The sequence below is a fragment of the Dendrobates tinctorius genome, unplaced genomic scaffold (assembly GCF_039654945.1).
Source record: "Dendrobates tinctorius isolate UK_male_01 unplaced genomic scaffold, ASM3965494v1 ptg000177l, whole genome shotgun sequence".
Taxonomy (NCBI): Eukaryota; Metazoa; Chordata; class Amphibia; order Anura; family Dendrobatidae; genus Dendrobates; species Dendrobates tinctorius.
The window spans coordinates 5,043,076-5,068,236 of NW_027361844.1; the positions used below are offsets into that span (position 1 = coordinate 5,043,076).

Consider the following 25,161-nt stretch of genomic DNA (forward strand, 5'->3'; position numbering starts at 1 on the left):
AGTTTTCATCTCTCGTACCTGTGTCCTTCGCTTCCGCTGCGTCCGAGGGTTTCAGGAAGTTCAAGGCATAGCGGGGTCCAGTAATACTGATGGCCCCAAATTGGCCTCGTCGAACAGGTTACGCAAATTTAGTGTAACTATTCGTTGATATCCCCTGGTGGCTGCCAGAGCCCCAGTCCTACCTTCCCAGGGCCCGATCTACCGGAACCCAGAGGCCTTGTGTTTGGCGGCTTAGCCATTGAATCTTGGATCCTGGCCCAGGCCGGGCTCGGCTGGAGGGGGGTGGCTGCGTTGGTTAGGGCTCGGGAGCCTGCCTGAGCACGTGTTTACCACCACGACTGGGAAGTTTTCTTCTCACGGTGTAGGAGCCCGGTCATCCGCCACTGGGATTCTCCATTCTTAACATTTGTAGCTCTTCTCCAGTCTAGACTAGACTCAGGTTTAGCTCCAAGATCCCTCAGGTGATAGGTTTTTTCCTTATCCGCCCCTTTTCTCCAGCGGAGGATTGCTACCAATCTGCACGTAAAGACCCTCAGCCAGGGGGTCTCCCGCCTGATACCCCCCTATAGGTTCCCTCTAGACGCTTGGGGGCCTTAACCAGGTCCTAATCGGTCTGCAGGGGGGCTCCGTTCGAACCACTACAGGGTGTCTCTTTGTCATACCTTTCCTGGATGATGGGTTCCTCGTGTCTATAATGTCAATTAGGCGGGTCTTGGAGCTGGCAGCTCTATCCTGTCAAAGCTCTGTACCTGTTTTTTTTCACAGGCATTGAGTGGTTCTCAGGCCGACTCCTCCTTTTTTTCTGCCAAGGGTTGTTTTCTTCATCTTTCTTTATTGAGGATGTTATCTTGCCCTTTCTGACCAGCACCGGTACACCGGGTGGAAGAGGCTCTTCATACGTTGGATCTGGTAAGAGCTCTCAGGAGGTACGTGTCACGGACGACACCCTTTTGTTGGACATGCACGCCATTCGTACTCACCGAGGATCGCAGGAATAGACTCGCGGCCTCAGGATCGACCGTAACCAGGTGGACTTGTGTGGCTGTGCAGGAGTCTTACCTCATCAGAAGCGCACCTGTTCCAGCGGGATCAGGGCACACTCCCCTCGGGCGGTGGTCGCCTCTTGGGCTCTTCGGCACCAGGCTTTCGTCAAGCACGTCGGCAAAGCGGCAGCCTGCTCCAGTCTGCACACATTCTGGAAGCACGACAATATCCATAATCAGGCTTCAGCATACGTGAAATCAACAATGTGAATCCAGACACTCACCACTGTCCAGAGCACATAACATGAACTATGAAAACAATTGTTTTTGTTTAAAATTTTTTTTTATTAATGTTAAAAATTAATGAACCAATTAACAACAAAAATCACATATCAGGTGCCTCAAAAAATAGGGGGAATGCAGTACATACATTTACAGATAAATGGACCATCCAATATAAATGTAATACATTAATTTTTAGAAAAAATTTTTTTTAACAAAATTGAAAAGAATTATTAAATTAATAATGTATCTTTATGTTGGATATCTTCCAAAGGCCTATTCACAAGTGAAACCATGAATCAATGTGCAAAATACATACAAATTATCTTTTGTGCTTAAAATTATCACATAAAGACATCTACTAATAAATGTGAATAAAAGGTATATGCACAAGATCCCTATAGACAAAATTTTACCTGTTGAAAAAGAATAGGCAGAGAATATATACACAAGGTGACCTGGGTCCGATGACTTCCGGTTCCACGGCATGTTGCGATGCATTGCCGTCTATCAATGGACGGCGCTGCCTCTCTGCATCCCTATACCGGAGGCTGAGGACGCCTCCTTTCTGGTCATGCGCACATCATCTGGTGCGCAGATACATACCCGGACACACGGCTTCCCGACACAGCTGACTGCATAATTATATTAACACATTGACCGCGTGTAAGCGGTGATCGGCCGGTCTCCTGTATATAATACCATGTGACCCTTTAGTCTTGTACACGCCCCCTGAGGAAGAAATGACAAAACGTGCGTTGGGGTGAGGGAAAGACACCACCATCACTCTGCACTTTATTTTTGGCCTAGGTAATTATAAATTGTGATCCCTTTCATTAATGCCTGGTAGGGAATAATAGAAGATTTCTTGGATAAATTTATGTGCAATAGCGCTTACACTTTGTTTACCAAACATCCCCATAGAGATTTTATGTACAGTCATGGCCAAAAGTTTTGAGAATGACACAAATATTATATTTTCACATGATCTGCTGCCCTCTGGTTTTTATGTGTGTTTGTCAGATGTTTTTATCACATACAGAAATATAATTGCAATCATATTATGAGTAACAATAGGCTATATTGACAGTTAGAATGAGTTAATGCAGCAAGTCAATATTTACAGTGTTGACCCTTCTTCTTCAGGACCTCAGCAATTCTCCCTGGCATGCTCTCAATCAACTTCTGGATCAAATCCTGACTGATAGCAGTCCATTCTTGCAAAATCAATGCTTTTATTTTGTCTGAATTTGAAGGTTTTTGTTTGTCCACCCATCTCTTGATGATTGACCACAAGTTCTCAATGGGATTAAGATCTGGGGAGTTTCCAGGCCATGGTCCCAAAATCTCTATGTTTTGTTCCCTGAGCCATTTAGTTATCACCTTTGCTTTATGGCAAGGTGCTCCATCATGTTGAAAAAGGCATTGTTGATCGCCAAACTGCTCTTGGACGGTTGGGAGAAGTTGCTCTTGGAGGACATTCTGGTACCATTCTTTATTCATGGCTGTGTTTTTAGGCAAGACTGAGAGAGAGCCCGTTCCCTTGGCTGAGAAGCAACTCCACACATGAATGGTTTCAGGATGCTTGACAGTTGGCATGAGACAAGACTGGTGGTAGCACTCACCTGGTCTTCTCCAAATAAGTCGTTTTCCAGATGTCCCAAGCAATCGAAAAGGGGATTCATCATAGAAAATGACTTTACCCCAGTCCTCAGCAGTCCACTCCCTGTACCTCTTGCAGAATATCAGTCTGTCCATCATGTTTTTTCTGGAGAGAAGTGGCTTCTTTGCTGCCCTCCTTGAGACCAGGCCTTGCTCCAAGAGTCTCCGCCTCACAGTGCGTGCAGATGCACGCACACCTGCCTGCTGCCATTCCTGAGCAAGCTCTGCACTGCTGGTAGCCCGATCCCTCAGCTGAAACACTTTTAAGAGACGTCCTGGCGCTTGCTGGTCTTTCTTGGGCGCCCTGGAGCCATTTTGGCAACAAGGGAACCTCTCTCCTTGAAGTTCTTGATGATGCGATAGATTGTTGACTGAGGTGCAATCTTTCTAGCTGCGATACTCTTCCCTGTTAGGCCATTTTTGTGCAGTGCAATGATGACTGCACGTGTTTATTTAGAGATAACCATGGTTAACAGAAGAGAAACAATGATGCCAAGCACCAGCCTCCTTTTAAAGTGTCCAGTGGTGTCATTCTTACTTAATCATGACAGATTGATCTCCAGCCCTGTCCTCATCAACACCCACACCTGTGTTAATGGAGCAATCACTGAAACGATGTTAGCTGGTCCTTTTAAGGCAGGGCTGCAATGATGTTGAAATGTGTTTTGGGGGATAAAGTTAATTTTCTAGGCAAATATTGACTTTGCAAGTAATTGCTGTTAAGCTGATCACTCTTTATAACATTCTGGAGTATATGCAAATTGCCATTAGAAAAAATGAAGCAGTAGACTTTGTAAAAATTAATATTTGTGTCATTCTCAAAACTTTTGGCCATGACTGTATATACCCTCCATTTCCACTTACTAACAGGTGAATTTATTTCACATGGATCTTGTGTATATACCTTCTCTTTACAGTTTTTAGCAGAGGATTTCATATGCAGGTATTTATGCAATAGCACCTACATTCTGCTTACTAAATGTCTCCATAGAGACCCTGTGTATATATTCTCTGCCTACTCTTTTTCAACAGGTACAATTTTGTCTATAGGGATCTTGTGCATTTACCTTTTATTCACATTTATTAGTAGATGTCGTTATGTGATCATTTTAAGCACAAAAGATAATTTGTATGTATTTTGTACATTGATTCATGGTTTCACTTGTGAATAGGTCTTTGGAAGATATACAACATAAAGATACATTATTAATTTAATAATTCTTTTCAATTTTGTTAAAAAAAGTTTTTCTAAAAATTATTGTATTACATTTATATTGGATGGTCCATTTATCTGTAAATGTATGTACTGCATGGTGGTTTCATTCCCCCTATTTTTTGAGGCACCTGATATGTGATTTTTGTTGTTAATTGGTTCATTAATTTTTAATATTAATTAATAAAAAAAATTTTTAAACGAAACCAATTGTTTTCATGGTTCATGTTATGTGCTCTGGACAGTGGTGAGTGTCTGGATTCACATTGTTGATTTGATGTTCTGCTTGGAACCATATGATATTGTAAGGACTTTATTATATTGATTTTTCAGCATACGTGAGCCTGGGTAGCAGGATTCTCCAAGCAGCAGTGGTGCACCTTTAGACAGGAGGTGCGTATAGCTTGGACCGGTGTGTCGATTTCCCACCCAGGGACTGCGTTAGGACGTCCCACAGTCCTGTGTCCCCCAATGAGACGAAGGAGAAACATGGATTTTTGTGATAAACTCACCGTAAAATCCTTTTCTCCAAGATGCTCATTGGGGACACAGCACCTACCCTGCTAGCCAATTGGCTCCTTTTTGTTTATTAACAGGTATTTATGACACTAGGTGGGTTTTTTTCTAGACATATTGTTACCTGCATTGAGGCTGATTTTGTCTTGTAGATCTCCTACTGCTTTTGCACTGAACTGATTCCGCCTGCAATCGAGGCGAGGGTGTATACTGCAGAGGAGGAGCTAACCTTTTTTTCATTCACTTAGTGTCAGCCTCCTGGCGGCAGTAGCATAAACCCACAGTTCTGTGTCTCCCAATGAGAGTCTCGGAGAAAAGGATTTTACGGTGAATTTATCACAAAAATCCATGTTTTAAAATCGCTAATATGACTCCAGTCTTACTCTCAGTGTCCGAGGCAAAGATGACGTAAGCCTCCATGGCTGAATACTGTCTTTGGGAAGAGCGGGACATTTTATTTTTCACGTGGGTGGTGTATGTGTCTGTTGTATTTTTCACGTGTGTGTGTGTGTGCGTTGGATAACCAAATTGTATTTAGTTATGTGTTTGGTGTGAACTACTTTATTATATTTAGAATAAAAAAGAAAAGAATCAAATAATAAAATGAAGAAAAGAATACAAAATTTGGTAAAATACCAAACGGACGACAGTAAAACAATTACTGGGCGCCCGCAACCAAATTACGCTAATCGTAATTCTATGCAGTAGAAAAAAGCTGTAGTATAGCTACTACAAGAATTTTCCACTAAAATACAAAAACTACAATTACTATATGGACATCAGTAAAAACAATTATTAAGTGTCTGCAACTATCTGACACTAATTGTGATTTATATTTTAGTAAAAAAATTACTGTAGTTGAAGCTGATTACTATAGTATATTTTACTGTACTAATCTACCCTTATCAACTAATATAAATTTATTATTTGATTCCTTTTTTTGCATACTTTTTGAAAAAAAGAAAAACTAAAAACAACCAGATGCCGATCAGTGATGTGTGTCACAGATCAGCGCTCAGCAGCTGCAGCACACATGGAGGTGGTGCAAAAGGGGGGAAAAGGGTCTTAAGCCTAAACTGATCATGCTTGCCAATCAGTGATGTGCGCCACTGATCAGTGGCAGGAAAGACGGAAGGGAGGGAAAGGGGTTAGGAAGAGGGGAGAGAGGAATTGGGGTGGATTTGGGAAAAAAAACAAGGGACAGGAATAGGTCAGAAAGATCTTCTGATCTACTGTTCTTCAGCTCTTCAATCGACAGCAGCAGAACTGATGGCAAAGGCTAAAATAGCCTAGAACCACAATCAGCAGATCGGCAGTAGAACGACAGTGACCGCTATGCACATGTCTACAAGCTGGAATGAGGCGGTGCAGAGTGGTCACTGAGAAGTCAGACTACTCTCCTGCTCACTGATTGGTGCGATCAGACTTCATCGTTCGATCTTACCAATCAGAACTGGGGCTGCTGACGCTGTGGTCTCTTAGAACAAGCTTTGCCGGAACGATGAAATTGCTGTGGTCACCAAATTTTTCATGTTGAACTGGGCACATAATATAATAGTGGCTGTAGTGTGGAATAAAACATTTTGGCACTTAATGACATCTTTATTTAAGTCTAAGTGGGTGTTATCAGACAGTTTTCACTGGGGCTGTGTACTTCTTCTCCCTGTATGATGCGGACTATTCATAAACATGCAGCAACACTGAAAGAAGAACAAGCCGCACCATAACTTAGAGCAGGTTTCTCAGTGTGTGAGATGTAGTGATAGGGCTCTGATCTCTTGGTCTAACCTCCTGCATGAGTCCGTGTGGAGGAAGGGGCAGTGCAGCTGAGCTTACCTATAGTTAGGGGCATTTCTTCCTTCAAGTGTTGCTGTCTATGATTGGTCAGATTCATAAAGGGAAGAGAGGTATACATCCCCAGAGAAAACTGATGACACTCACTTGGTTTACAAAAAAAAAAAGTTGGCTCATTAAGTGCCAAATACTTTAATTGCAAATATCTCCACAATGGACTTGCAAAATGACTGTGTTATGTGGACTATAAGATGCACCACACCATAGGGCGCACCACAAATTTTGGGGAGGAAAATAGGAAAAAATGCTTTTAATAAAATGATGGTCCGTCTTCTAGTCCACTTTTACTGTAGCTTACTGGGAAAGGGGGGAGGGCAGCTTCTGCGATGGAGCAGGGTCTCAAAAGGCAGGGTCGCTGCTGCAGGAAGATGGCGGCAGGAGCGGGGTAATGCTGGGGGGGTGTTCAGCGGTGCGAGGCTGCGGCGGCCTTGCAGAAAGTATTGCCAGAGTCCCCGCACTTCTCATAGTTTTCACTGTGGTTGACTTTGGGAAAATGGCCTCCGGAGGTGGTGCATGCGTGGATACGCACTCCACTGTAGCCGCACCCCCTGTAAGCTACAATAATTTTAAAAAAATGCAGCCACTGTTCCATCCTGTGTCCAGAACAGCATGAAAAACTTGGTGAAAGGCATTCGCTAAAGTGGTGATAACCAGTTACTTTCACCTGGCAGTTTTCGAATATGTAGGTGTACAAGTTTGTATTGTCTACACGGAAACTCAATCTCGCTTCATATTAGATAGCATTCTGTTCATTCTAGAACACAATTACTTTATGTATGAGGGTCAGTATTACCTCCAAACATGGGGGACAGCTATGGGTACAAGATTCGCACCCAGCTATGTGAATATATATGTAGCCAAATGGGAGGAGTCTCACATTTTTCAACCTGTCAACTCTAGCTTAGTATTGTGGCGTTGATTTATTGATGACGTCTTGTTCATCTGGAGAGGCCCCCAAAGTGAACTACATGCATTTATTTCCAACTTAAATACAAATGATTTTGGCCTTGAATTTACAGCAACACCTAGTACCATCGGCGTAAATCTTTTAGACCTATATATTTTCATCGAGGACAATCAATTATATACCAAATGTCATCACAAGCCAGTGGATTCTAATGGTTTTATTAATATTTACAGCTGCCATCTCCCAGTATGGTTGGAGAATATTCCTAAGGGTCAATTTACCCGTATAAGACGCAACTGTACTAGGATCCAAGATTATGAAGATGAGGCAGCATCCTTAACCAAACAATTTATTGAAAAAGGGTATCCTAAACAGTTAGTGGACAGAGCTAATGAGGAGATCAAGGCAGCATGTAGACATACTTTGATACACAAAAATCGTTTAGGCAATGATGAAATATCGAATGTACCAGAACAAATTCGTAAGTTACCCTTTATTACGCAGTTCCATCATGGTCACAAAAAATGTATTTGGATTATCCAGAAACACTGGTCTATCCTTCAATCAGATAAGGTAGTGGGTGAATTTTTACCCAAGTATCCAAAATTTGTTTTTAGAAAATGCCAAACAATAGGCAATATTGTGGCACCTACAGTGGGGAACATGAAAATCAGAACCTCAAGGACTCAAACCCATGGTTTTACACCATGTGGTACATGCTCTTGTTGTACTCACACAGAATTTAAGAAAAAACCAGTACATACATTTTATAATTTTAATGGCTCCCAGGAATTCTGCATTAAAGACCGCATGTCCTGTAACTCCACAGGAGTGATTTATTTAATTATATGCCCTTGTAATAAGCTTTATGTGGGTCGCACAAAACGCAGACTTTCGGATCGGATTAAGGAGCATTTTAATAACATTGAGAAGGGTTTTATTGGACATCCTTTATCCAGGCATTTTAAGGATCATCACTAGAGGTCAGTGAAAGGGGCAATTTTTTGTGGCATTCAGAGGGTATTCGAAAATGTGAGAGGGGGAGACTATCTTAAACAGATGTCACGCACTGAATCTAAATGGATTTTTACCCTAGATTGTCTAGCCCCAAAGGGGTTAAACCATGAAATAGAACTCTATGCTTTTTCATGATGCCAGGTTTGACTATTTATGTCTTATATTGTTACACACAAACTGTTTACAAATTTTAAAGTTTGTGTGTATATTCTGAATATATATATATTATTTTTTTTTTTATTTATTCTCTATTCATTTATATTGTTCTAATAAAGTGTTTACTAAATTTTAATTGTATATATTTTTTAGTTATATTTTTGCATTTTAATTTCCTGGGCTTAATGCAATAGGAGTTTCAGTGAGTCCCCTTCAATTAACTTTATACACTAAGGAGGGCACTTTAGTGGAGGGGCGATTACTCATTTTCTTCTCTATTTAATGTCATGACGGCAGCCAGGCCAGCAGCCCTGACGAAGAAGGTCCGTGCACCTTCGAAACGCGTTGGCGATTGGCCCCTCGTAGCTACCGTCTTTTCATCCTGAGTTCCCCGGTCTGGGTGACGTCACCCAGTCCACGCCCCATCCATTCTCCGACACTGTCAGCGGCGTTCTTCGGCCGGCGCACGCCACGTGTACTCAGATTCTGGGGAGGGTAGGTGGGTACCATCCAGGGGAGGACGCTCTCCGGTCCCCAGCCTCCCTCCATCTGGTACACTCATTTCTTTCGACGTGTCGGCACGATCTTGTGTGATCACCGGTGTCCTGTTAGATCACGTCTTCCTGCTCCAGCGCTCAGGACTCTCTGTTATCGAAGCACCGCTCTGAATGAAGGTAGGCAGGACATCATTTGTATGCCGCTCTTTTTCTATCTCCAATCATTGCTATTCCTTTATCTATACAGCAGCAGCTTTAGCGCAGTGCACTATTTGTTATGTCTAAGTTTGTATTCTGTCTACAGAAGATTTGAGGAATATATTTAGTCAATCATTCTTATGTTTTGTAGGCTCCGCCAGCAATCTCGTGAAGACATATTATCCGGAAGGCATGAGTGAACTCTTAATTGGAAACATTTTGTTTGAAACGTTAAAAGGGTTAAATTATTTGCACCAGAACGGATACATTCACAGGTAGGACATAAGTGTATTGGAGTTTACTTAAAGCACACATTGTCTTAGGCTATGTTCACATGTTGCTTTCTTACTGATTTTTTTCTGCAGGAAAACCTGATCTGTTGGCAGCAAAGAAGCTGCAGACAAAAAGCAAGTTTTGCGGCTTTTCTGTTGCTTTTTTGCTTCTTTTCTTGCTACGTTTTTCAGGATCCCAAAGTTCAGCTTTGCATCCACCATATAATAATAAGGAATACAAGGTGTTAGGCCTCCAATGTAAGATGTATGTGAAGCCATAACTTTTTGGAAAAAAAGGGCAATTTGATCAAATAATTTAGCAGAAAAAGATTTTTTTTGTCTGGAAAAAATAGTGACTATTTTAAACAAAAAAGTTTGTGAGTTCATGAAAAAATACAGAATTGCAAATGCCAGAACAGTGGGGAAGTTGAATTAGTCAGGAATATCTTACCTAAAGGGGGCTTTACACATAGCGATATCGCTAGCAATATCGCTAAAGCATCACCGATTTTGTGACACAGCAGCGATATTGCTAGCGATATCGCTACATGTGATACTTACCTCCGACCGGCTCCCCCGCTGGGTATCACTGATCGCGCGAGAACATCCTGGGCCATTTTCTTCCTGCTGGGCTTCATGCTGGCACCGACGAGCGACACGTGGAAGCGGACGGGAGGACGTCTTCATCACCGCGTCTGACAGGTAAGTAACAACCGCTGCTGCGTCGCTGCTGAGATCTGCCTGTTTAGCAGCTCACTAGCGACCATTTGGCGATGCACCAGCGATCCTTACCAGGTCGTATCGTGGTCGGGATCGCTGGTGCATCGCTAAATGTAACGGGGCCCATTAGCAGAGCATTTTGTAGGTCGGCATTGTTCAATTTTACACTTTGGTCACACATTGTTTTCTTTAACACATATCACTAATTTAATTAAACTGTACTAATCCTATCAGCCATGCTCAGGTGAAGAGAACAAGACATTTTGGTTTAACCCCTTCACGCTGCAGCCCATTTTCTTTGTACTTTTGAATGACACCATTCATTTTACCACACAGTGTACTCGAAAAGGGGGAAAAATTCCAAGTGCGGTAAAATTGTGAAAAAAAACTTCTGACACTGTTTTTTGGGAATTGCTTTTGTGGTGTACATTTTGTGATAAAAATGACCATGCAGTATGATTCTCCTCATCAATGCGATTATCAAACATGTCCAGTTTTTTAAATTATTTTAGTGGTGAAAAAAGAAATCTGTAGTTTGCCCGAAAAATGTTTTGAGTTGTTTCGACATTTTCCGAGACCCATAACATTTTTATTTTTGTCCAATAGAGCTGTGTGATAGCTTATCTTTTGCGGAGCGAGGCAACATTTTTATTAGTACTATTTTGGGATACATATGACTTTTTGATCGTTTGTTACAGCATTTTTTGTGGAATTGCAGCAACAAAAAAAAACATTTTTTGATGTTCAAATCTTTCCGTTTACAGTGTTGAGCGATTGGGTTAATTGTTTTTGATAGATCGGACTATTCTAAACAAGGCAATACCACATGTGTGTATTTTTTCGGGGGGGATTTGAACTTATGTACAGTATTTTAGTATTTTTAATTTCTTTTTTTTTTTTTTAATTTTTACTGATTTTGTTTACCCCCCCCAAGCTTGAAGATGCGATCATCCGATCTCTTGTGCTATATGCAGCAATGCCTCATCATTGCTGCTTAGCTTATAGCAGAAATCACAGCTCATTTGAAGCTCTGCCTCAGGCAGGGTTTCAAAGGAGTTCTGTAATGACAAGCACGGGGGGGTCATCAGCAGACCCCTGGCTGTATTGACAACCCACCGGCGATTTGACCTTTCCCGACGCCTGCGCACTGCAGTACTTAGCTCTGCCTTGTTGAGGGTATGCCTGCGCAGACGTGCGATGCCTGGGAGCGAGGAAGAAAACTGGAGGGCGGCATCGCAAGAAGGTGGGAGGTGCCGGACCTGGACCTGTGACACCCATCGGACTGGACCGCATCGGACCGCCCCTCTCCCCCCGGGTGAGTATAATAAAACTTATTTTTCTTCTCTTTCAGGTCTGACCAGGGGCTTATCTACAGCATTATAGAATGCTTTAGATAAGCCCTGAAAGGCAGTGGCCGCATCTTATAGCGGCCAAAACAGGTGACAGGTTCCCTTTAAATGCCACTGCCAGAGAATTGACAGTATCATTTAAAAGGTTTACAATCAAGAGTGGAGCACCGCTTCACCTGTTATTGTTAGCGGCAGGTCCTGGCTGTAACACACAGCCATCGCCTGCAGGCTGCGGGAGCCCGCTCTATACACCCGCTTCCGACTTACGCTGTATATATACGGTGCATATCGTGAAAGGGTTAAACTTGAGAAAATCACAAAAATAAATGGGTCTCTCTTCCTGCTGTACATGCTTTTTTTTTTTTTTTTTTACTAAAAACGCAGCCAAAACTCAAGACAACCTTTTTGCTGCTTTTTTAGACTTATTGCTTTCTATATGTGAAAAAACGCAGAAAAAATTGACACGCTGCAGTTTTCAAACAAGCAGCAGTTTTCTAATTCAGTCAGGATAAAATCCAATGTGTGTGAATGAGTTTCTTGAACTCTCATAGCTTTTGCTGGTACTGGAAAACGCAGCTATTAATTTGCATAAAAAAATTGCTACGTGTGACCATAGCCCAAATGTAAAAATTAAAGCTAACCCTTTCTCCTTCGTCTCATTGGGGGACACAGGTACTGTGGGTGCATGTTACTGCCACCTCGAGGCTGACACTAAGTGAATAAAAAAAAGTTAGCTCCTCCTCCGCCGCATACATCCTCGCCCCGATTGCGGGCGGAAACCAGTTTAGTGTCCTTTGGAGGCACACACGTCTGGTTTCCTCCAGACTTCTTTTCTTTTTAACTCTTTTTTGCTATGAAGATGAGACAGGGGCGACAGACTCTATTGAAAGGGTCCGATCTCACCAAACCATCAACGGGCGAGCACGTGTTGAGTATCGCCTCCACGTACCCTCTCCGGCACCGTGGGACATATCTGGGCCGTTTTCCCCCAGACTTTTTTTTTCTCTTTTTCTCTATGAAGATAAGACAGGGGCAACGGATCCTATTGAAAGGTTTCTATTTCCCCAAACCATCAACGGGCGAGCACGTGCGAGTGTCCCTCCATGTATCCTCTCCCGTGACGTGGGATATGATGCTGGACTTAGCCCTGGCCACCCCTAGGTATTGAAACCATGGGCTGTACAGAGGCACAAGACTAGTCCGTGCGGCCCCCACTGCTCCACAAACGCTAGACGGCGTTGCTGCAAGGCGGCGGACGGTCCCTCTCCTCATCCCTGGAAGGAGGACGGAGCTAGGGTGCCTGCACCGTCCTGTATATCGCCCCCCTTCCCTCTACCTTATCGGCGAGGTCGTCATGCATGGGATGGCCTGGGAGGGCCCTGCGGCAGCGGAGCCCTTAGCGTCATGCGAGGTGCAAAGGCAGGATGTGCAGCACTGAAAGACAGGCTCTTCCCCCCCTTCCTCCGGCGGTGGGCCTCACGCCGGGTCCTGACTCCGGCTGCATCCTTGGTATGCGGTGGCCTACCCGCCCGCCGCCACCCCTTGGCGGGCAGACGCTAAAGAAAGCCAGCCCGCGGCTTTGGCCGGTGTTAGGCCACGGGCGGAAGTCCCGCCCTCCCGTCACAACGTCATTTCCGGCGGCCCGCCCTCTGTGACCTGGGCGGGCACCGAATAAATTGAACCCCCGGCTTCACTCCAGGGTAGGCTGCAACCGGAAAGGACGCGGCGGCCTAACCACAGACAAGTTACGCGCAGCGCAGAGAGGAGCAGCACGTGCAAGAACACATGGGGGACACAGGATCGGGGTAAGTGTGACCCCGACCCTAGAGGCCACGCTACGTATAATCAGGGTGTGCCCTCCTCCCCCCTCATCCTCCAGCAGGACAGTATTAAAGCCTGGCAGACAGTATGGCTGGGAAGGGGAATACGCACATGTTCCTATACGCTGCATGCATCTCCTGTCGGGTCATGTTTCCGCGGGCGTAGTGCAGCAAATTATACGAAACCTGCGACTCCGAACACGCCCAGGAGCCCTCCCCTGCGACCGAGCCCAGCGGTCCAGATCCTCTGGAATGGGCCCTATCACAATCTATGACATCGCTCACAAAGGCGATTGAGTCCCTTCACGCCCCAGTTAGGGGCAAAGATAGTGGCTCACCTGTCTGGGAGGGGTCATCCACCTCACAAGAGCCTCCGGCCTGCAGGGGCCGCTCTCACTCCAGGCAGGCGCAAAGGAAAAGAACCCATGCGGCGTCTCCTGGCCCATCCGGTGCCTCGGCATCCGTGAGATCGGCGTCTCGCTCTCCTTCACCAACAGTCGAGAGCGGACAGAGTTCAGATTATGATGCAGACGAACCCCTGGACGTAGATACCCCAGGGTATCGGGAAACAGTTGACAGCCTCATCGAAGCTGTCAATCAGACTTTGGGGATTGAGGATGACGTCTCCCTGGCCTCAGGTCATAAGGTATCCTTTAAGCGGGCTAAGCGACCGCATAGAGTATTTTGCACTCACCCAGAGTTTGAGGACATAGTGCAGCGTCACAGGGAACGGCCGGATAGGCGTTTCTCGGGCCAGAAGACGATCGAAGCAAGATATCCGTTTGCCCCGGAGCTCTGTACGAAATGGGCGGAATCCCCAGTGGTGGATCCACCAGTGTCACGCTTGGCCTCTAAAACCCTGTTGTCCGTACCTAGTGGTTCTTCCATTAAAGACCCCACTGATTGGCTCATAGAGAGCTTGGCTCGATCGGTATATGAAGCATCAGGATCAGCACTCTCCCTAGTTCGCGGCAACATGGTGTCATGGGAAGCCTAGGTAACTTTAGGCTGAAACCCTGGGGCCCCTGCGGTGTCCCTCAGACTAGGGGAAACCCTGTCTGTCCCTCAACCCAGGGTTTACACTGAAGGTGTGCCTGCCTGGGCCTCCACCCTGTCCTTGTCTCCTGTCCAGCCCTAAGCTGAACCCACCACCCTCCACCCAGTGAGGAGACCAAACACCAGACCCCACAAATATATATGGACAGGGATAAAGGAAACGCAACACACCGCGTACACACAGGAGAATACAATAATGTGCAAGGGCTACCAAAAAATACAACACAGGGAGGCAAAATGGCAACAACGGAATATACTACACCAGAAACCGTATGCTCCTTAGACCACCACTCCAGAACGGTATCGCTAGCACAAGGCAAGAGCTATAGTCGGCGACGCCCATAGTCACGCAGGACAATTTAAAGACAGGGCGTGGCTAAGCCCTCAGCCAGAATGACAACCTGGTTAACCCAATCCAAGCCGGATCAGAAGACCAACCAGCGCCGCTGAGAATCAAGTGGTAGGATGGGGTATTACCGCTGTCTGCTGGACACCCTGGTGCGAACAGTGTCCGACATGACAGTACCCCGCCTTCTACGAGGGACCCCAGGAACCTCACAATGTCGAGGACCCGGCTTGTCCGGATGGCGGCGATGAAACCCTGTAATCAGTCTGTCTGCATGTATGTCCGAAGCCGGCACCCAAGTCCTCTCCTCAGGACCATAGCCACGCCAGTGGACCAGGTACTGTAGAGTACGACGCACTACCCGAGAGTCAACCACCTTGGACACCTCAAGCTCCAACGTGCCATCCACCAAGACGGGAGGTGGTGGCACGGGAGAGACATCAACAGCACCCACGACTTTCTTAAGTAACGCCTTATGAAACACATTATGTATCTTGTATATGGCAGGTAACTCCAAACGAAATGCCACTGGGTTGATAATTGCGGAGATCCTAAACGGACCAATGAACCTGGGACCCAACTTATGCGATGGTATTTTGAGTTTGATGTTCCTTGTAGACAACCACACCTAATCACCCACACACAGGTCCGGACCTGGCACACGTCTACCGTCAGCCACACGTTTGTACCTAGAACCTACCTTCAGCAAGCGCTGCTTTACTCTCCTCCAAACGGATGACAATTGTGCTCCCAACTGGTCCTCCTCAGGGACGCCCGCAGAGCACCCTTGGCGCAAGGTACAGAATTGGGGATGCTGACCATAAACACAAAAGAAAGGAGATTCCCCAGATGATTCCTGACAATGATTGTTTATCGCGAATTCAGCCAGAGGAAGAAACGCCGACCACTCTTCCTGATTGTCAGACACAAAACAGCGTAAGTATTGTTCCAGGTTTTGGTTCATACGCTCAGTCTGCCCATTCAACTGCAGATGGAAAGCCTATGAATGAGACAATTTAATCCCTAGGCGTGAACAAAAAGCTCTCCAAAATTTTGCCACAAATTGTGTACCTCTATCAGATACAATGTCAGACGGGACACCATGAAGTCTGACCACCTCGCGAATAAATACCTGAGCAAGGGTCTTCGCATTGGGCAAAGATGGCAAAGCAACGAAATGCGACATTTTAGAGAACCGATCAACTATTACCAGAATGACCGTGTTCCCAGCCGAGGAGGGCAAATCAGTAATGAAATCCATGGAAATGGCTTACTGGGCACACAGAGAGGATGCAACGTGCCAGCAGGATGGGAGTGTGGTGTCTTGGCCCGTGCGCACGTGGTACAGGCTGACACATATGAGGCCACGTCCTGCCGGATTTTGGGCCACCAAAAACGACGTGATACAAGTTCCAGAGTGCCCTTAACCCCTGGGTGGCCCGCCAGGACAGTATCGTGATGTTCCCCTAACACCTTTAAGCGTAGGTGTAGTGGCACAAACGATTTATTAGGAGGCAGATCCGGCGGTACCTCCTCCTGAGCCTCAGCAATCTCTGCCTCAACTTCTGTCGTGAGAGCCGAGACCACAACTCCCTTTTGGAAGATAGGCACCAGATCCTCCCGTGGCTCTCCACCCGGAAAACATCTGGACAAGGTGTCCGCCTTAGTATTCTTAGAACCTGGTCGGTATGTTACAAAAAAATTGAACCGGGTGAAGAATAACGCCCAGCGAGCCTGTCTGGGGACAGGCGTTTAGCAGACTCTAAATAAAGCAGATTTTTATGGTCTGTTATAACAGTAATCTGATGGACAGCCCCCTCCAAGAAGTGTCGCCATTCCTCAAATGCCAACTTGATGGCCAACAATTCCCTGTTACCAATATCGTAATTACGCTCAGCAGGCGGCAGCTTCTTGGAGAAGTAGGCACACGGATGCAATTTGCCCAAGGATGGACCCTGAGACAGTACCGCCCCCACTCCAACCTCAGATGCATCCACCTCCACGGTAAATGGTAGGGAGACATCAGGCTGAACCAGGATGGGAGCTGAAGCAAAACTGTTTTTTAGGAATTCAAACGCGCGCACAGCAGCCTCAGACCAGTCAGAAAAATTGGTACCTTTTTTAGTCATGTCGGTGAGCGGTTTAGCAATCATAGAAAAATTCTTAATAAATTTCCTATAATAATTGGAAAAGCCCAGGAATCGCTGAAGCGCCTTGAGATTATCAGCGGTGTCCATTTTAAACCCTGACGCGGAAATTATATAACCCAAAAAAGGTAATTCTTGGACGACAAATACACATTTCTCAAGCTTGGCATAGAGCTTGTTCTCCCTGAGCAACTGCAATACCTGCCTAACATGCTCTATGTGTGCATCACGGTCGCGTGAGTAAATAAGAATGTCATCAAGGTATTGTGATAAAACACTCCGGGATCTCCATTGCTGGGGTCAAAGGTCACGTGCGTTCAGTATGAAACTCAGGCGCAGAGCTGGATTCGGGTATAACTGACACTGGGTCAGGTTTATTCAAGGTGAAAGCAATGCAAAAGGAAATAAAACATAAAACAAATCCTTGCCTGTCCGGCACTAACTAAACAAAGTACAACCTAACTACCAACTGGCGGGCTTCTCCCGTCCAGCCAAAACCACAGTTGCAGTGGGCACTGCTTCCACTCACGTGTGTGTCTCTCACACAGACAGGCTCTCTGTGTTCCCAGGCTGAGACACTCACACAACCACCTTGCATCCTTTTATATCCACCTCCCATTATCCATTAGTAAGCAGGTGCGATACTGACCAGACTAGGCCACATAGGAAAGGAATCTGGGCGAGATATACCTGCCCTCATCCACTATTCCCACATGATTCTCACATATCCCCCCCCTCTGCTCAGACCACTCCGGTCGAGCAATGACACCCGCCAAACAGTGCACTCGGGACAGGGCATCTGCGTTTCCCATCTGTACTCCTGGGCGGTGCTCCACCGTAAAAGTGTAGGCCTGCAGGGCAAGGAACCACCGGGTCACCCGGCTATTCCGTTCCTTGTTCAAGTGCATCCACTTGAGAGGGGCATGGTCAGTGATCAGCCTGAACTTTCGGCCCACCAGGTAATATTTGAGGGCCTCTAGAGCCCACTTAATGGCGAGGCACTCTTTTTCTACGACGGCATACCTTTGCTCATGTTTATTCAGCTTCCTGCTGAGATAGAGGACTGGGTGTTCCACTCCGTCCCTCACTTGTGAGAGTACGGCCCCGATACCGGTATCAGAGGCATCCGTTTGTACCACAAACTCGCTGCGGAAGTCCGGAGTCACCAGTACGGGCTGAGAGCAAAGTGCCCGTTTTAGGCTATGGAAGGCTTCTTCAGCCGCTAAACTCCATTTAATCATGACGGAGTCTTTCCCTTTTGTAAGATCCATCAGGGGGTAGCGATGGCTGCAAAATTGGGTATGAACCGGCGATAATAGCCGGCGATCCCCAGGAAGGCTTGCACCTGCTTCTTGTTGACAGGTTGTGGCCAGTCCTGAACCGCCTGAATCTTATCAACCTGGGGTTTAACAACACCCCTCCCAATTACATACCCCAAATACCGGGCTTCTTCTAGCCCGATGTGACATTTCTTGGGGTTCGCGGTTAGACCTGCCTCCCACAGGTCGTCAATCACAGCTTGTACTTTCTGGAGATGAGTCTCCCAGTCCAAGCTTTAAATGACAATGTCATCCAAATAGGCCGAAGCATACCGCCTATGTGGCCTCAAGACTCGATCCATCAGTCTCTGGAAGGTCGCCGGTGCCCCGTGCAGTCCAAACGGCATATACACATACTGAAATAAACCTTCCGGCGTAGCAAATGCTGTCTTTTCTCTGGCAGCCTCCACCAGAGGGATCTGCCAATACCCCTTTGTTAGGTCTAGGGTCGTAATATACCGGGCTTTTCCTAACCGATCTATTAACTCGTCGACCCGGGGCATGGGGTAGGCATCAAATTTTGAGACCGCATTCAGTTTCCTGAAGTCATTGCAGAATCGGATGGTGCCGTCCGGTTTAGGAATTAGCACAATCGGGCTGGACCACGCACTGTGCTATTCCTCAATGACTCCTAACTCTAACATTGCCTTCACCTCTCAGGAAACGGCTTCACGGCGCGCTTCCGGGATTCGGTAGGGCTTTACGTGAACTGTGACACCAGGTTCCGTTACGATGTCATGTTTCATTAGCATAGTCTGCCCGGGTTTTTCTGAGAAAAACTTTTGGTTGTGAAGTAGAAACTGCCTGACTTCCGTCTTTTGCCGCTCCGAGAGAGTCTCTGCAACCCGTACCTCCGGTACGGTATGCGAGCAGACAGGACGGGCCAGCTCCGCTGACAAGGCAGACCGATCCTTCCAGGGCTTTATCAGATTTACATGATAAATCTGTTCAGGTTTCCGTTTACCTGCCTGGTATACTTTGTAGTTTACTTCACCAACTCTTTCCTTGATCTCAAAGGGGCCCTGCCACTTTGCCAGGAACTTACTGTCCACCGTGGGGACCAGGATCAACACCCTATCTCCGGGTGCAAACGTACGGATCTTGGCGCCCCTATCATAGATTCTTTTTTGGGCTCCTTGAGCCTGTATCATGTGTTCTTTGACGATAGGCATAACAGCCGCAATACGGTCCTGCATTTGTGTGACGTGATCTATCACTGTTTTAAACGGAGTGACCTGACCCTCCCAGGTTTCTTTTGTAACGTCTAACAGTCCGCGAGGACGTCGGGCGTACAATAACTCGAAAGGCGAGAATCCCGTGGAAGACTGGGGTACTTCCCTGATGGCAAAAAGCAAATACGGAAGTAAATAGTCCCAGTTCTTCCCATCCTTGTCTATCACCTTTCTCAGCATCTGCTTCAGAGTTTTATTGAACCGTTCGACCAACCCGTCTGTTTGAGGGTGATACACGGATGTGCGTAACGGTTCGATTTGTAACAATCGGCAGAGCTCCTTCATTACCCTGGACATAAAGGGGGTCCCCTGGTCGGTGAGTATCTGTTTGGGATACCGACCCGACTAAACACATGCACCAGTTCCTTGGCAATCGTCTTGGTGGCCGTGTTACGCAAAGGGATGGCCTCCGGGTAACGAGTGGCATAATCCAAGATGACCAGGATATGTTGGTGTCCACGTGCAGACCGTGGAAGGGGCCCAACTAAATCCATCCCAATCCTCTCAAACGGGACTTCAATAATAGGTAGGGGTACCAAAGGGCTACAGAACCGGGGCTTAGGTGCAGAGGCTTGGCAGTCAGGACAAGACTCACAATATACTCGAATATCGTGATGCATGCCTGGCCAAACAAAACAGTGTAATATCCTTTCGGTGGTTTTCTGGACTTCCAGGTGACCTCCCATCACATGTCCGTGGGCCAGGTCCAGCACCTGCCGCCGGTAGGGTTTTGGCACGACTAATAGTTTCACCGTATCTTCCCCCTTTTTCTCTATCTGATAGAGTAAATCATTCTCCAGAACCATGTAAGGATATGCCAGCCTAGAGCCAGGTTCTACGGGTACCCCATTTATCACTTTTACATTTGTCCTAGCCTGAGAAAGGGTAGGATCCTTTATTTGCTCGCTTTGGAAGTCATCTTTCTGAACTTCTAAATCCGGCAAATGGGGAGGTGGACGGCTGTCGGCCTCCTCCTCTTCCCCAGTCTCCTCCGTATCACCCGCCATGACTGAAAACGGGAACGGCAGGTCATTTCCCGCAGACTCTTCTCCAGAGTCTTCCGGGGAGACCTCTTCCAGGGGTTCGGGACTCACACGCGCCCTGGGAGAAGAATCATGTACACTATTACCCGAGGGCATCAACTGATTCTCCCACAATTGCCAGAAGTGGGGAAAATCCCGGCCTAGGATAACATCATGCAATAACGCCGGGACGAGTCCCACTTTATGTTGCACAGACCCATAGGAAGTAGTAATGCATACGACAGCGGTGAGGTACGAACAGGTGTCTCCATGCACACACGTTACAGAAAATTTGTCTGATGGTCCAGTCGGGGCTGACACCAGACTGGCCTTCACCAGAGTCACCACACTTCCCGAGTCTAACAATGCCACCACATTTTTGCCATCAACAGTTAAATCACACAAATGTTTTTCCACATCTTTTTGACCGGCATTCACACTCACTACCCGTGCCACCATAGACATGCGGTTTTTAGAGTCTGTGACGTCGCACTGCATGGGTTCAGTAGTGACCGGACAGTTCGCAGCAATATGTCCCATCTCTTGGCAGCGGAAACACCTAACGGGCCCCTTGCTTAGACCATAGTTCGTTACTCTCGGCCTCGCAGTGCGGGCAGTCCCGTTTTCCTCCCCCACTGTCTTAGGGATTTTTCCATCTCCCCTACTCCTTGGAACAGTCTTACCGGTTCCACGTGGAGATGATGAAGAACGAGGTGGGGTAACGTCGTCTCGGAGTCCTTCCGCCACGGAGTAACGTTCAACCAGATCCACCAGTTGATCTGCCGTCGTAGGATTTCCATGGCTTACCCACTTCCTCAGGGCTGGCGGTAGAGCTCTCAGGTACTTGTCCATGACGACTCTCTGGATTATCTCTGGCGCTGTCAGCACCTCGGGTTGTAGCCACTTCTTCGTCACGTGGATCAGGTCGAACATCTGTGACCGCGGTGGTTTATCCGGCTGATAAGTCCATTGATGCACTCTCTGTGCACGGACAGCGGTCGTCACTCCCAGCCGGGCCAAGATCTCGGCTTTCAGTTTGTCAAAGTCCTGCGCAGCTTCAGGCTCTAAGTCATAATAAGCCTTTTGGGCCTCACCGGAAAGAAACGGGGCAATCAGGCCGGCCCATCGTGCCTTCGGCCATTTTTCTCGCACCGCCGTCCGTTCAAACGTGGTCAGGTATGCCTCGACGTCATCTTCGGTCGTCATCTTCTGCCAGTACCGACTCACGTGAATCACTCTCGACTCGGCTTCCAGGTTAACCTCCTGTAGGCTTGCCAGGCGCTGCGCCACCTGCTGGAGAAGCGAACGATCGGTAGCTGTCATGTCCACCAACTCCTTCAGCTGGGCCATCATCACCCGATTAGCTTCTTGCTGGACGGCGGTGGACTGTACCAGCGCTTTCACCACGTCCTCCATGCTCATGCTTGCAACGTGATGCCCGCGTTCTCCACCACAATGTGATAAAACACTCCGGGATCTCCTTTGCTGGGGTCAAAGGTCACGTGCGTTCAGTATGAAACTCAGGCGCAGAGCTGGATTCGGGTATAACTGACACTGGGTCAGGTTTATTCAAGGTGAAAGCAATGCAAAAGGAAATAAAACATAAAACAAATCCTTGCCTGTCCGGCACTAACTAAACAAAGTACAACCTAACTACCAACTGGCGGGCTTCTCCCGTCCAGCCAAAACCACAGTTGCAGTGGGCACTGCTTCCACTCACGTGTGTGTCTCTCACACAGACAGGCTCTCTGTGTTCCCAGGCTGAGACACTCACACAACCACCTTGCATCCTTTTATATCCACCTCCCATTATCCATTAGTAAGCAGGTGCGATACTGACCAGACTAGGCCACATAGGAAAGGAATCTGGGCGAGATATACCTGCCCTCATCCACTATTCCCACATGATTCTCACAGTATATAATAACAAATTTCCCCAAGAGATGAGAAAAGACATCATTTATGAAATGTTGAAATACTGTTGGCGCGCTCGTCAACCCAAATGGCATCACCAAATTCTCAAAATGACCCTCAGGGGTATTAAATGCCGTCTTCCATTCATCCCCTTGACGGACTCTTATGAGATTGTACGCCCCCCTGAGGTCAAGCTTGGAAAACCATTTGGCACCAGACACCTGGTTGAACAAATCGGGTATCAGTGGCATTGGGTATGGGTCACGAACCGTAATCTGGTTGAGTTCCCTGAAATCCAGACACGGGCGTAATCCGCCATCTTTCTTCTTGACAAAGAAGAACCCCGCCGCGAATGGAGATGATGAAGGCCTGATGTGCCCTTTGCTTAGACTTTCTGCAATGTATTCTTTGAGAGCTTGCCTCTCAGGACCTGAGATATTAAACATCCTGGCTTTCGGTAACTTGGCCCCCGGATTTAACCCATTAGCACAGTCATAGGGTCGGTGCAGTGGCAGCTCTGAACAACCTCTATCAGAAAATACATCAGCAAAGTCCAGCAGTGGCTCCGGGATGCTGGGAGTCACAGCGGAGATACATGTGGCTAGACAACTCTCCTGGCAATATCTGCTCCACTGGATTATGTCCTGGGTCTTCCAATCAATCACCGGATTGTGCATAGACAACCATGGAAATGCCAGAACTACCTGAGCAGGTAAATTACTGAGCACCTTACATGTTACCGGCTCAGAGTGTAGGACCCCAATGTGGAGTTTTACATCAGCCACAAACTCTTTAATCTGCCCTTGTGAGAGAGGGGAGGCATTGATGGTTACCACCCGGATAGGATTTAGCAGCGTCTCCACCTTAAATCCAGCTGTACGCGCAAACTTTTCATCAATGAGATTAGCGGCTGAACCACTATCTACAAATACAGTAATTGACAGCTCTTGGCCCCCGATTACTACCTTGGCAGGGAGCATACACTGGGAGACCACCACGGAGGATATTCAAAGGCTCAGACTAGACTCCTCCAAACCCTCTGAGCCTAGCAGTTTTCCGCCGGCACGTCTTTCTTAGGTACCAGGGGGCAAGCATTAATAAAATGTCCTCTTTTGCCACAAAAAAACCAGACCCCCTTGCTTTCTGGGCAAGGGACATTTATGCTTGTTATTATGTGTATGTGATATACCAGCGATCTGCATAGGTTCCACGGATTCACTCAAGGCAACCTCACCAGAGACTGCCCCCCCCCCACAGGCAATGTCTCCTGCGACCTCTGACGAAAGCGGCGATCAATGCGCACTACAAGCACCATAGCAGCCTCCAGAGAGGCAGGAGTCTCATACATTAGCAGAGCTTGTTTAACCCTTCCAGAATCCCCATGCAAAAATTGACTCCTTAGTGCAGGTCATTCCATTGAGTGTCCACAGCCCAGCGATGAAATTCCGTACAATATTCCTCCGCCAGTCGCTCACCCTGGAGTAGAGAGCGTATTTTAGACTCTGCTAACGCCAGTCTGTCAGGATCGTCATAGATTAAACCAAGAGCAGAAAAAAAAAGTCTACAGACTCAAATACAGGTGAATCAGAAGGTAGTGAAAAAGCCCATGCTTGTGGATCACCACTCAGCAAGGAAATTACCAAGCCCACACGCTGAGCCTCATTTCCTGAGGAGAGTGGACGCATACCAAAATACAATTTGCAGGATTCATGAAATACAACGAACTTACAGCGATCACCAGAAAATCGTTCAGGAAGAGGTAACTTGGGTTCAGCTGCCCTGACTGCTGCCTCAGTTTGCACAGCAGGAAGTGACAGGCCTTGTTGCTGGACCGCCCCCCTCAGTTCAGTGACCTTTATGGACAGAGCCTCCAGCTGCTTGGTTATGGAGACTATAGGATCCATGGTAAATAATCTTTTTTTTTTTTTTTTGGGCCGGCTATAATGTCATGGGAAGCCTAGGTAACTTTAGGCTGAAACTCTGGGGGCCCTACGGTGTCCCTCAGACTAGGGGAAACCCTGTCTGTCCCTCAACCCAGGGTTTACACTGAAGGTGTGCCTGCCTGGGCCTCCACCCTGTCCTTGTCTCCTGTCCAGCCCTAAGCTGAACCCACCACCCTCCACCCAGTGAGGAGACCAAACACCAGACCCCACAAATAAGTATGGACAGGGATAAAGGAAACGCACCACACCGCGTACACACAGGAGAATACAATAATGTGCAAGGGCAACCAAAAAATACAACACAGGGAGGCAAAATGGCAACAACGGAATATACTACACCAGAAACCGTATGCTCCTTAGACCACCACTCCAGACCGGTATCGCTAGCACAAGGCAAGAGCTATAGTCGGCGACGCCCATAGTCACGCAGGACAATTTAAAGACAGAGAGCGTGGCTAAGCCCTCAGCCAGAATGACAACCTGTTTAACCCAATCCAAGCCGGATCAGAAGACCAACCAGCGCCGCTGAGAACCAAGTGGTAGGATGGGGTATTACCGCTGTCTGCCGGACACCCTGGTGCAAACAGTGTCCGACGTGACACATGGGTAGCCAAGGCCATGATGTCATGGTCAGAATCATTGGACAAGGCCCTGCAGGATAGGGACCTGCCTACGGAGGTATCGGAGATCGCGAGTCAGATCGCTATGGCTGGTGATTACTTAGTCAATGCTTCCT

General features: G+C 47.0%; 1 protein-coding gene across 7 annotated transcripts in view; it reads left to right on the forward strand.

The window, feature by feature from the left end:
- Window positions 1–25,161, forward strand: part of STRADB (STE20 related adaptor beta) — a 122,388-nt gene that overhangs the window by 41,854 nt on the left and 55,373 nt on the right. For all 7 annotated transcript variants that reach the window (XM_073551502.1, XM_073551501.1, XM_073551499.1 and 4 more), the window contains exon 7: window positions 9,437–9,560. In XM_073551502.1, coding sequence (XP_073407603.1) covers window positions 9,437–9,560 — 124 coding nt within the window. The remainder of the gene's footprint in view (window positions 1–9,436; window positions 9,561–25,161) is intronic.